Source organism: Bombina bombina, chromosome 2 (assembly GCF_027579735.1).
Source record: "Bombina bombina isolate aBomBom1 chromosome 2, aBomBom1.pri, whole genome shotgun sequence".
Classification (NCBI taxonomy): Eukaryota; Metazoa; Chordata; class Amphibia; order Anura; family Bombinatoridae; genus Bombina; species Bombina bombina.
In genome coordinates, this window is record NC_069500.1 from 1,291,223,189 (window position 1) to 1,291,237,450 (window position 14,262).

Consider the following 14,262-nt stretch of genomic DNA (forward strand, 5'->3'; position numbering starts at 1 on the left):
CAGTCACAAGCACATTATATGTGAGGGTAACAGGAACTCCTGGGTCGGTCCAGTCACAAGCACATTATATGTTAAGGTAACAGGAACCCCTGGGTCAGTCCAGTCACAAGCACATTATATGTGAGGGTAACAAGAACCCCTGGGTCAGTCTAGTGACAAGCACATTATATGTGAGGGCAACAAGAACCCCTGGGTCAGTCCAGTCACAAGCACATTATATGTGAGGGTAACAGGAACCCCTTGGTCAGTCCAGTCACATGCACATTATATGTGAGGGTAACAAGAACCCCTGGGTCAGTCAAGTCACAAGCACATTATATGTGAGGGTAACAGGAACCCCTGGGTCAGTCCAGTCACAAGCACTTTATATGTGAGGGTAACAGGAACCCCTCGGCCAGTCCAGTCACAAGCACGTTATATGTGAGGGTAACAGGAACCCCTCGGCCAGTCCAGTCACAAGCACATTATATGAGAGGGTAACAAGAACCCCTGGGTCAGTCTAGTGACAAGCACATTATATGTGAGGGTAACAGGAACCCCTGGGTCAGTCCAGTCACATGCACATTATATGTGAGGGTAACAGGAACCCCTGGGTCAGTCCAGTCACAAGCACATTATATGTGAGGGTAACAGAAACCCCTAAGTCAGTCCAGTCACAAGCACATTATATGTGAGGGTAACAGGAACCCCTGGGTCAGTCCAGTCATAGGCACATTATATGTGAGGGTAACAGGAATCCCTGGGTAATTCTACTGACACGCACAATATATGTGAGGGTAACAGGAACCCCTGGGTCAGTCCAGTCACAAGCACATTATATGCGAGGGTAACAGGAACCCCTGGGTCAGTTCAGTGACAAGCACATTATATGTGAGGGTAACAGGAACCCCTGGGTCAGTCCAGTCACAAGCACATTATATGCAAGGGCAACAGGAACCCCTGGTCAGTCCAGTCACAAGCACATTATATGTGAGTGTAACAGGAACCCCTGGGTCAGTCCAGTGACAAGCACATTATATGTGAGGGTAACCGGAACCCTGGGTCAGTCCAGTCACAAGCACATTATATATGAGGGTAACAGGAACTTCTGGGTTAGGTAAGTCACAAGCACATTATATGTGAGGGTAACGGGAACCCCTGAGTCAGTCCAGTCACAAGCACATTATATGTGAGGGTAACAGGAACCCTTGGCTCAGTCCAGTCACAAGCACATTATATTTGAGGCTAACAGGAACTCCTGGGTCAGTCCAGTCACAAGCACATTATATGTGAGGGTAATAGGGACCCCTGGGTCAGTCCAGTCACAAGCACATTATATGTGTTGGTAACAGGAACCCCTGGGTCAGTCCAGTCACAAGTACATTATATGTGAGGGTAACAGGAACTCCTGGGTCAGTCCAGTCACAAGCACATTATATGTGAGGGTAACAGGAACTCCTGGGTCAGTCCAGTCACAAGCACATTATATGTGAGGGTAACAGGAACTCCTGGGTCAGTCCAGTCACAAGCACATTATATGTTAAGGTAACAGGAACCCCTGGGTCAGTCCAGTCACAAGCACATTATATGTGAGGGTAACAAGAACCCCTGGGTCAGTCTAGTGACAAGCACATTATATGTGAGGGTAACAAGAACCCCTGGGTCAGTCCAGTCACAAGCACATTATATGTGAGGGTAACAAGAACCCCTGGGTCAGTCCAGTCACAAGCACATTATATGTGAGGGTAACAGGAACCCCTTGGTCAGTCCAGTCACATGCACATTATATGTGAGGGTAACAAGAACCCCTGGGTCAGTCAAGTCACAAGCACATTATATGTGAGGGTAACAAGAACCCCTGGGTCAGTCCAGTCACAAGCACATTATATGTGAGGGTAACAGGAACCCCTCGGCCAGTCCAGTCACAAGCACGTTATATGTGAGGGTAACAGGAACCCCTCGGCCAGTCCAGTCACAAGCACATTATATGAGAGGGTAACAAGAACCCCTGGGTCAGTCTAGTGACAAGCACATTATATGTGAGGGTAACAGGAACCCCTGGGTCAGTCCAGTCACATGCAAATTATATGTGAGGGTAACAGGAACCCCTGGGTCAGTCCAGTCACAAGCACATTATATGTGAGGGTAACAGAAACCCCTAAGTCAGTCCAGTCACAAGCACATTATATGTGAGGGTAACAGGAACCCCTGGGTCAGTCCAGTCATAAGCACATTATATGTGAGGGTAACAGGAATCCCTGGGTAATTCTACTGACACGCACAATATATGTGAGGGTAACAGGAACCCCTGGGTCAGTCCAGTCACAAGCACATTATATGCGAGGGTAACAGGAACCCCTGGGTCAGTCCAGTGACAAGCACATTATATGTGAGGGTAACTGGAACCCCTCTGTCAGTCTAGTGACAAGCACATTATATGTGAGGGTAACAGGAACCCCTGGGTCAGTCTAGTGACAAGTACATTATATGTGAGGGTAACAGGAACCCCTGGGTCAGTCCAGTGACAAGCACATTATAATTGAGGATAACAGGAACCCCTGGGTCAGTCCAGTCACAAGCACATTAAATGTGAGGGTAACAGGAACCCCTCGGTCAGTTCAGTGACAAGCACATTATATGTGAGGGTAAAAGGAACCCCTGGGTCAGTCCAGTCACAAGCACATTATATGTGAGGGTAACAAGATTCCCTGGGTCAGTCTAGTGACAAGCACATTATATGTGAAGGTAACAGGAACTCCTGGGTCAGTCCAGTCACATGCACATTATATGTGAGGGTAACAAGAACCCCTGGGTCAGTCAAGTCACATGCACATTATATGTGAGGGTAACAAGAACCCCTGGGTCAGTCAAGTCACAAGCAGATTATATTTGAGGGTAACAGGAACCCCTAAGTCAGTCCAGTCACAAGCACATTATATGTGAGAGTAACAGGAACCCCTGGGTCAGTCCAGTCATAAGCACATTATATGTGAGGGTAACAGGAACCCCTGGGTAATTCTAGTGACAAGCACATTATATGTGAGGGTACCAGGAACCCCTGGGTCAGTCCAGTAACAAGCACATTATATGTGAGGGTAACAGGAGCCCCTTGGTCAGTCCAGTGATAAGAAAATGTAAAAATGAAGCTCTCCAAAATGCCAAAGTTTCAGTGCTTTATTTTAGAAAGTGCAGAGTCAAACAGCCACGACGTTTCGGGGAGCTATGCCCCTTAATCATGTGGTAAGTGATAGTACAGGTACACCTGTTTAAATAGCTCACCTTGGGATTTTAACCCTTACAATCTTGTATTCCACATTCTATAAATGCAACAGCACCATCTGCTGGTGGAAAGATAGGTAGACCATGTACAAAAATTAAAAACAAAAACAGCTATGAAGCCCCTATACCAGAACCACATCTACATAAACAATAAACACTGCAATTTATTTATTAGAACTTATTTAAACAACATTAGGCTCCATGATTTAAAACCAATATTGCAAAATATAAGAACACAAGAGCAACACCAGATCAGTAGAACACAGACCAGTCTATCTCTCTATTGAGCCCCCTAGGCTCCAGGGTATCCAACTTAAAAATCCAATAGGATTCACGTTGTTTCAAAAGGATATCCCTATTGCCACCTCTACGGGGGGTCCTAATTTGTTCGATTACCTGGAACCTAAGTTGGCTAATAGGATGTCCCATAGCCAAAAAATGATAAGCTACTGGTGCAGTGAATACCTTACACCTGATGTTGCTCTTGTGTTCAGTGATCCGATCCCGTACCCTCCTAGAGGACTCGCCAATGTAGGCTTTCCCACATGGGCATTTGATCATGTAAATAACATAATTGCTATTGCAAGTAAAGTAGTCCCTATAATGAAATTTATAACCACTATGTGGGTGTAAAAAATAGGGACTCTTTATTATAGAATTGCAATTGCTGCACCCTAAACAGGGAAAACAGCCCAAATTCTTTTTGGTAATAAACCGCTGAGATAGTATTCTACCAGGGCCAATGTCAGCTTTAATCAAAGAGTCCCTCAAGCTCTTACTACGCTTATATGCTGGCATAGGCATTTGGTCAAATTCAACAACCTCCGAAACGTCGTGGCTGTTTGACTCTGCACTTTCTAAAATAAAGCACTGAAACTTTGGCATTTTGGAGAGCTTCATTTTTACATTTTTTTACTATTGTTGGGGAGTTTTGTAGTGACTCCTTGAAGCTCTGACCTGTGAGTATTGCTGCTGGATGTATTGCACTATTTTGTCATTTTTTCACTACTTCATCCGTGCACTACCAAGCCTGTTTGCAAAATGCTAAGCCAAGAGGAGCCTGCAGGGTCACAAACTTTTACCTACACAGAATTTGAAGCCTCTAGAATCACTACACTGGTGAAAGGATCACGGAATTTTCTACACACTGCACCTAAACAAATGGCAAGTAACGAGTATGAGAAATTAACTAAGAGGCAGCTGGCATATGACCTCCACGCCACTACTCTGGCTGAATACCACAGAGTTAAGAGGATTCCCAGGGGTTTACGGATGAACACTAGACCGACACTGTTGAAGGACAATCAGGAGTATTGCAAGAAGTTTGAGCAGATTTTAAACAAATGCTCCTTTGACCTGATTGTCCTCACAGTAGAATATTTACAGATTGACCTCAATAACATCAAAGTGGCCATTGCTACATTGGAGGAGGAAATTCGTCAGAGTATTTCTACAGATGAATGGGACAAACTAATATCTGCTAATAAAGAATTACTCACTGAGATGAGAGCTACGATCGAGGAAAGGAAGAGGTTAAAGTTCCAAAGGGACTCTGATGATTATTCCTCCAATCGAATTTACCGCTGGGTATACGACCCTATGGGAAAAGAGCGCTACGTCACTTCCGGCGCAAGGAGAAGGCAACAGCGACGCAATGCAGCGTCAGGCAGCAGCTCCGACTCATCCTCTGATTTTTTACAAACAGAGGCCTCCGACAGTGCAGGAGAAGGGGCCGGAAACATCGGGGGCACAAGCAAGGCAACCAAGGTAAACAAGACCAACAGAGCGTTAACCAACAGGATCACCAGGGCACGCAAGAAGATATAGTGGTCAACATATCTGATTGCCCGCTTGATCCAAGGGAAGCGGATGTTCTGCAAAAAGGACTATCGTTTTGCCCATTGAGTGACTGTGATTTCTTTAACCTTAACAAGGATTTACATAAATTTTTCAGAAATGTAAGATTAAAATTCTGGCATTGTAGCAAGGATAAGGGGTTATCACAGTCTAATAGCGATATTTGTACCACTGCTGTTAGCTCTGACCCTGCTGAAAAATGTGTCAATAAAACTAACACTTTAAGCATTAAGAATGTGGGGCTGTTTAATAAAAGTTCATTTTATCCTGTGGTCACTGATCATAGCATTGCTACTTTTGAGAAACTTGTCCTTTTGGACGTACAGAAATTGCAGTCTAAGGTTTCTCAACAGAGGCATAAGGTAAAATCTGCTTTTGTCAACTTCACAGCAGCTGACCATCTTGCCCTGAAGTCACTTAAATCTAATGACAAGGTGATTTTAAAGCAAGCTGATAAGGGCGGTGCTACTGTGATCTTGAACAAAACTGACTATAGGTCTGAGGTTTATCGTCAGTTAAGTGCTGGGAATGTATATAAAAAAATTACTGCTAATCCTCTATCTAAGATTACTAAAGAGATATCTGTCACTGTTAAATTTGCACTCAACAATGGCATCATTGATGATAAAACAGCTAAATTTCTTATTGTTAGAGATCCGATCTCGCCAGTACTATATGTACTGCCCAAAATTCATAAGTCCTTGACTGCTCCACCTGGGCGACCGATTGTGGCTGGAACTAACTCTGTGTTCTCAGGGATATCCATCTTTTTGGATAAACTTTTGAGACCCCTGGTGGAGCAGTCAGGTACTTTCATTAAGGATACTAATGATTTTTTGGTCAAATTGAACAACTTGCAACTCCAGACTGATAAATTCATTCTTTTCAGTCTGGATGTGACAAGTTTATATACCTCAATCACCCATGAGAGCGGACTGGGAGCTGTTAAACATGCGCTTTTTACTTCTGGTTTGTATTCCATTTCACAGATTTGGTTTATTCTGCAACTGTTGGAAATTATACTTTTTAACAATTATTTTTTATTTGAAGACTTTTTTTACCTTCAGTTGCAGGGTACAGCCATGGGCTCCAACGTTGCCCCTAACTATGCAAACATTTTTATGAATCTTTTTGAAGAAAAATTTGTTTTTGAAAATTATTTATTTCGTCAGTGTGGCGCCACCTGGTGGCGCTACATTGATGATATTTTTGGCATATGGTTGGGCAGCGTTGGAGCCCTTGAACTTTTTGTTAGGGAGTTAAATGATTCGACAAACAGTATTAAGTTTACACTTACTTATAGCGAAATTTCAATTGATTTTTTGGATGTGACTGTTTTGAAGGATGGGTGCAATTTCAAGACTGATATTTTCAGCAAGGAAACTGATAGGAATAACCTGCTATTATATAGCAGTGCACATCATCCTTCACTAGTCAGATCATTGCCAAAGAGTCAATTGCTTAGAGTTAAGCGCATAGTTGCAGAGGAATCGTTAGTACCCTTGCGACTTTCAGAAATGGGTGACAAATTTGTGCAACGCGGGTACCCCAGAGATCTTATTGTTGACACTATCAATCAGGTGTCCCAATTGGATCGAAAATCATTGTTAAAACCTGGGTTGTCTTCTAAAAAAGATTCAAAGAGAATGATTTTTGTATCTGAATTTTCCAGACAAAGTGATCAGGTTTGGAAAATTATCAGAAAACATTGGGGTATCCTGAAAGATTGCAATTCGGAGGTTGTTGAATTTGACCAAATGCCTATGCCAGCATATAAGCGTAGTAAGAGCTTGAGGGACTCTTTGATTAAAGCTGACATTGGCCCTGGTAGAATACTATCTCAGCGGTTTATTACCAAAAAGAATTTGGGCTGTTTTCCCTGTTTAGGGTGCAGCAATTGCAATTCTATAATAAAGAGTCCCTATTTTTTACACCCACATAGTGGTTATAAATTTCATTATAGGGACTACTTTACTTGCAATAGCAATTATGTTATTTACATGATCAAATGCCCATGTGGGAAAGCCTACATTGGCGAGTCCTCTAGGAGGGTACGGGATCGGATCACTGAACACAAGAGCAACATCAGGTGTAAGGTATTCACTGCACCAGTAGCTTATCATTTTTTGGCTATGGGACATCCTATTAGCCAACTTAGGTTCCAGGTAATCGAACAAATTAGGACCCCCCGTAGAGGTGGCAATAGGGATATCCTTTTGAAACAACGTGAATCCTATTGGATTTTTAAGTTGGATACCCTGGAGCCTAGGGGGCTCAATAGAGAGATAGACTGGTCTGTGTTCTACTGATCTGGTGTTGCTCTTGTGTTCTTATATTTTGCAATATTGGTTTTAAATCATGGAGCCTAATGTTGTTTAAATAAGTTCTAATAAATAAATTGCAGTGTTTATTGTTTATGTAGATGTGGTTCTGGTATAGGGGCTTCATAGCTGTTTTTGTTTTTAATTTTTGTACATGGTCTACCTATCTTTCCACCAGCAGATGGTGCTGTTGCATTTATAGAATGTGGAATACAAGATTGTAAGGGTTAAAATCCCAAGGTGAGCTATTTAAACAGGTGTACCTGTACTATCACTTACCACATGATTAAGGGGCATAGCTCCCCGAAACGTCGTGGCTGTTTGACTCTGCACTTTCTAAAATAAAGCACTGAAACTTTGGCATTTTGGAGAGCTTCATTTTTACATTTTTTTACTATTGTTGGGGAGTTTTGTAGTGACTCCTTGAAGCTCTGACCTGTGAGTATTGCTGCTGGATGTATTGCACTATTCAGTCCAGTGATAAGCACATTATAATTGAGGGTAACAGGAACCCCTGGGTCAGTCCAGTCACAAGCACATTATAATTGAGGGTAACAGGAACCCCTGGGTCACTCCAGTCACAAGCACATTATATATGAGGGTAACATAAACTTCTGGGTTAGGTAAGTCACAAGCACATTATATGTGAGGGTAACAGGAACCCCTGGTTCAGTCCAGTCACAAGCACATTATATGTGAGGGTAACAGGAACCCCTGGGTCAGTCCACTCACAAGCACATTACATGTGAGGGTAAATGCTGGTTGCCATGCATTATTGAATAGTGGTTCTGAGGTGACAAAATTATTACAGGAAAGTTAGGGCTAATCATGCTGGTGAGCAGACTGTTAATAGCAGGTAAGTTGTTCTGGTCAATGATTAAAGTGGAAGTCTACTTGATTTTTTTTATTGTTTAAAACGATAGATAACGCCTTTACTGCCCATCCCCCCATTTTGCGCAACCAACATAGTTATATTAATATATACTTTATAAATCTCTAAATCTCTTCCTGTTTTTAAAGCCCCTGCAGGCCACCTCTTATCTTAGTGCATTTTATTAGTTTTTTACCGCCATACAGTGCTAGTTCATGTGTGCCATATATATATATATCTATATATATCTATATATATCTATATATATATATATATATATACATATATATATATAACATTGAGCTCACCCTCATGGAGTTATTTATGAGTCGGCACTAATTGGCTGAAATGCAAGTTTGTAAAAAGCACTGAAATAAGGGGGCAGTCTGCAGAGACTTACTGTAGATACAAGATAATCACAGAAGTAAAAAGTATATTAATATAACAGTGTTGATTGTGCAAACCTGGGGAATGGGTAAAAAACGGGTTATCTATCTTTTTAAACAATAAAGATGTTCAAGTAGACTGTTCCTTTAAATTCATGGTAGACAGGAAATGTGTCTGGCTGTGCCTCTGCTGTCACTGATAGTTGTGTTTTTTATTTTTATTTACTTTTGCTTTTAAATGGAGTTAAATAAAGATGTGTTTTATTAAAATGACTAATGTGCAAGGTAGTATGAAGACGTTGTTCTGCTGACTTGCTGGGAAACTACCTTTTACCATAGTCATCCAATCCTACCCTGATAAGGGTTAAAATAACAATATAATGAGATCATCCTATAGAGCAGGAGTTCTAATGAATTGAAGAAAACAATATTAAGGCTGCACAAAAATGTGTATTTGTTACATATATTCTATTTCATAAACATTTGCACAACTATATTTGTCTTCAATGTATAAGCTCTATATACCACTTGATCATTGCCTCTTTATATTAGTTAGTTACCCCCTTCTTATACAGCTTTGTTTAAAAAGCTAAATAAAAAGGTAGATGTTTTCTAGTAAACCACAGGATGGGGATAAACTGAAGTCTTCTTTAACCTCAATTTATGATTGAGCTGTGAGGGTCTGTATAGAGCTTCATATTATGTTTTCATCAGGTAATGTTAATTCTAAAGCACTTGTGCTATATTCTAGTTTTACTGAAGGCCGGCATCTCAATAATAAAAGTCCAACATCTCACTAATGGAAATAATTGTAAATTGTAAATCAGTTTGTGTACCCAAAAGGAGAAGCACTCAATCGGGAATGAATAATAGAGTAATAGCTTTTTCTATGGCTCGTTACCACCCCAGAAGCAGCCTCTTTTTGCTCAGGATGTACAGTCCCAAAATCATTTTGTCATTTAGAAAGTTTCTAAACTGCATTCTATAAAATGTCCAGTAGATGTCAGTAAAATACTAATATTTCTAGAATAAGGATTTTTTTTATTCTTAATTATTGTGAATGCAGCAGTTTTCCCATTAATTTAATTAATCATAGACTACCTTTATATTCAAATTATTAATTGTTCCAAAAACTTACATAATTGTTGTGGTTTGTTTTTAAATAAGTATTTTACATCACTGTAACACTTTCCCTTCTACTTGATTAGTTTAAAAGACATAGAAGTTAAAAAATAAAAAAAAATAAAAAACTTCCTAGTCCCATCTGTTGCATCTATACAATGTAGGTAAAATCACAGTACACAAGCAGAGACACATATAGCGCATCAAAAATGAAGTGCTCTAGTGATTTTGTTATTTTTACATCTTTTTAAATAAACCATATTCTAGCTGAGGGTATACTTCAAATAACACTAACAGAATAAAAACTCCGTTTGTCTTTTGCAATTTGGCTAAAGTCATTTAAAGATTGAGTTCTATTTCAGTCTATTGGAAGAATGTTGAGAATTATCTTGTATTGCTTTTTTTTTCTCAAGATTTGCAAATTTAAGGCATTCTAGTCCATTTGAAAACCAGATTGTGGCATGGATTTATAGTAAACATTGTTCCCAGCGTATGTTTATTGTTTTCACAGCTTTTCTTACCCTCTTTTTTTTTCTTGTTGTTGTTGCACCTGCTCAGTTCATATGTAGCCTGTGAAAACCCTAATTCTTATAGTTTCCCTTCCAGTTGTCTTTTTTTAATGCAAATTCATTGTTTCTTCTTTCTTTATTTTATTTAGCAAATCGACTTTGTACTGAACAAATTTAACATGACCAAGGACAAGGCGCTGTTAGAGCTTAACAGTAAGTAGTTAGTAAACCTAACCAAGTGTGAAGTTATTAATTCCATTTATGTCTTGTTTCTTTTTATACTTAAAGGGACATGAAACCAATTTTTTTTCTTTCATGATTTAGAAAGAGTATGCAATTTTAAACAGCTTTGTAATTTACTTATATTATCTAATGTGCTTCATTCTCTTGATATCCTTTGCTGATAAGCATATCTAGATAGGTTCAGTAGCTGCTGATTGGTGGCTGCACTTAGATGCCTTGTGTGATTGACTCACCCATGTGCATTGCTATTTCTTCAACAAAGGATATCTAAAGAATGAAGCAAATTAGATAATAGAAGTAAATTAGAATGTTTAAAATTGTATTCTGTACCTAAATCATGAAAGAAAAATGTTGGGTTTAGTGTCCCTTTAAACTTTCATGATTCAGGTAGAGCACTTCTTTTAAAGTCACTTTAAAATTCACTTAAATTATAAAATGTACTTGGTATTCTTTGTTGAAAAGCATATGTACATACTGTACCCTAACCTGCAGCGACAATGCACTGCCAGGAGCAAGCTGGTTATTGGTGGCTACACATACAGTGGATATAAAAAGTCTACACACCCCTGTTTAAATGTCAGGTTTCTGTGATGTAAAAAAAATGAGACAAAGATAAATCATTTCAGAACTTTTTCCACCTTTAATGTGACCTATAAACTGTACAACTCAATTGCAAAACAAACTAAAATCTTTTAGGTAGAGGGAAGTAGTTATAAAAAACTAAAAAAATATTTGATTGTCTGTGTGGTTGTCTGCGCTGGACAAATTTATTAGTATTATATTTTTTCTATTGCCATTAGTACTGAAATATAGGCATCTATTTCACATGACCACATAAAGGTAAAGGAGCTTTTTGTAAACTATTTAATACACTTCAGAAGTTAAACAAAATCTTTGATAAGACAATGGGCTCCATGTACGAAGCAGCGAAAGCTGCTCCGGAGCCTTTGCGGAGCAGGTTCGCATATGCGAGCCTGCTTCCCGCAATGTAAGAAGCAGCGGTCATTAGACCGCTGCTTCCTACACCCTACGCCACCTCTTAGGTGGCGAAGCAAAATCACAGAGAGCACGCTCGCTCTCGGTGATTGACAGCCCCTTCAGTCCCGTGATTGGTCGCGCGACTGAAGGGGCGGGCATTACACACTCCGCTGAGTGTGTAATGATACATACGGGCAAGCGGATCAATAGATCCGCTGCCCGTGTGTAGCGGAGGCGGGCGGACAGCTTCGCGAGTTAAGAAGCTGTCCGCCCGCCTCTTAGTACATGGAGCCCAATAAAGGGGAGTAACATTTACAGTTCACTGTCCCTTTAACTCTGTGTTTGATCCTTCTACAGGTGTTAAAAACACGTTGTTATATGCAAGTAGTAATGCAACAAAAATGCTCTAAAATATTAGAACATTTTCTTTTTGCACTTTGATGTCCCTTTCCGAAACATGCAGTAAATGTTTTTTATTACAATGGGTTTTCCTTTGTTGCGTCTGAAACTGAGCGTTTCAAACATATGAGTTGCTAATTAAAAAAAAAACAATAAAACTGTTGTCTTTTTACTGAATAAACAACATTTTGTGTTTGTTGGGTGTCATTGTCTACAAATACTTAGGGCCAGATTACAAGTGGAGCGCTATTTAACGCTCCTCGCTAAAGTATTAACTGCACTAGAAGTAAGCTTTTCACGCTCGTCGGGTTACATTTGTATTATGAGTTGAAAGTAAACTGTGTTCGCTTGCGTGCTAACCCGACAAGGGCAAAAAGCCAAACTTACAATATCGCATGCGCGTTCACATATTCCGCCATAGAAATCAATGGAGAGAAAAAAGCACCCTACTTGTGCGCAAAACCATATTCTCATGTGCTCTAACCTGACATGAAATTATGAATATTTCACATTCCAATGTTTTTCAGATAGAAGAATATGTTCTATTTATTCATAAATAACTATTTCTACATATATCTGATGTTTTTTTGGTAGAATATATATGTATGTATGTATGTATGTGTGTATATATATATATATATATATATATATATATAAAATTCATTAAAATTATGGGGGGGAGATAAAAAACTGAAATTAAAATCCTCCATGTCTCGAAATTAAATCAATGTATATATTTGCATAGGAAATTAGCACATATACTTGCCTATATGTGCTAATTTCCTATGCTAATATTTACATTGATTTATTTTTTTATATATATATATATATTTACATTGATTTATATATATATATATATATATATATATATATATATATATATATAGAGAGAGAGAGAGAGAGAGAGAGAGAGAGAGAGAGAGAGAGAGAGAGAGAGAGAGACATAATTATATATAAGTATAGATATATACAGTTATATAAAGGAATATATTCTGTTATGTGCAGAACATAGGACTGTGAAATATTTACATTAAATACACAGTATAACACAGTATAATACTTTATTAAATATGAATATTGCATACATTTTTTTCATGTTTTCATCTACTTAACTGCAAACTGCTCCAATACACTTCTATATATATATATAAAAACAGAGCGCTCAACCTGGGATGAACAATAGCATAATAGCTTGTTCTATGGCTAGTTACCACCCAAGATGCAGCCTCTTTTTGCAAATTATGACACTTAGGGAAGTTTCCCTAAGTGTGATGTGGGAATCCAGACATGGACCCGTTGCTCAGTGTGCCTAGAGGGATATGGCTGCACCTCACTGACGAGGCCCACAATAGGCCGAAACGTATGTCTGGGGTTTTGCTGTTTCTCTCGTTCAGAGAGGGATTGCCTGATATTTCGGGGCTGCACTGTACTGTGAAGTCAGGATCAGACTGATATGCTTCAAGAAAGTTCTTCTCTGTGAAAGGCACATGTTGAGCAAAAAGAGGCTGCTTCTTGGGTGGTAACTAGCCATAGAACAAGCTATTATGCTATTGTTAGTTCTCAGGTTAAGCGCTTCTCTCTTTTTATTTATGCACTTTTATATATGTCTGTATATGTGTGTAAATACACATATAAATACATAGGTACATATATATATATATATATATATATATATACATGTACAGGGAGTGCAGAATTATTAGGCAAATGAGTATTTTGACCACATCATCCTCTTTATGCATGTTGTCTTACTCCAAGCTGTATAGGCTCGAAAGCCTACTACCAATTAAGCATATTAGGTGATGTGCATCTCTGTAATGAGAAGGGGTGTGGTCTAATGACATCAACACCCTATATCAGGTGTGCATAATTATTAGGCAACTTCCTTTCCTTTGGCAAAATGGGTCAAAAGAAGGACTTGACAGGCTCAGAAAAGTCAAAAATAGTGAGATATCTTGCAGAGGGATAGAGCACTCTTAAAATTGCAAAGCTTCTGAAGCGTGATCATCGAACAATCAAGCGCTTCATTCAAAATAGTCAACAGGGTCGCAAGAAGCGTGTGGAAAAACCAAGGCGCAAAATAACTGCCCATGAACTGAGAAAAGTCAAGCGTGCAGCTGCCAAGATGCCACTTGCCACCAGTTTGGCCATATTTAAGAGCTGCAACATCACTGGAGTGCCCAAAAGCACAAGTTGTGCAATACTCAGAGACATGGCCAAGGTAAGAAAGGCTGAAAGACGACCACCACTGAACAAGACACACAAGCTGAAACGTCAAGACTGGGCCAAGAAATATCTCAAGACTGATTTTTCTAAGG

At 39.5% G+C, this 14,262-nt stretch overlaps 1 protein-coding gene across 1 annotated transcript in view; it reads left to right on the plus strand.

Moving 5' to 3' along the window:
- Window positions 1–14,262, plus strand: part of PROM1 (prominin 1) — a 395,265-nt gene that overhangs the window by 214,486 nt on the left and 166,517 nt on the right. The window contains exon 5 of the mRNA XM_053704117.1: window positions 10,474–10,537. Within this exon, the coding sequence (XP_053560092.1) occupies window positions 10,474–10,537 (64 nt within the window). The remainder of the gene's footprint in view (window positions 1–10,473; window positions 10,538–14,262) is intronic.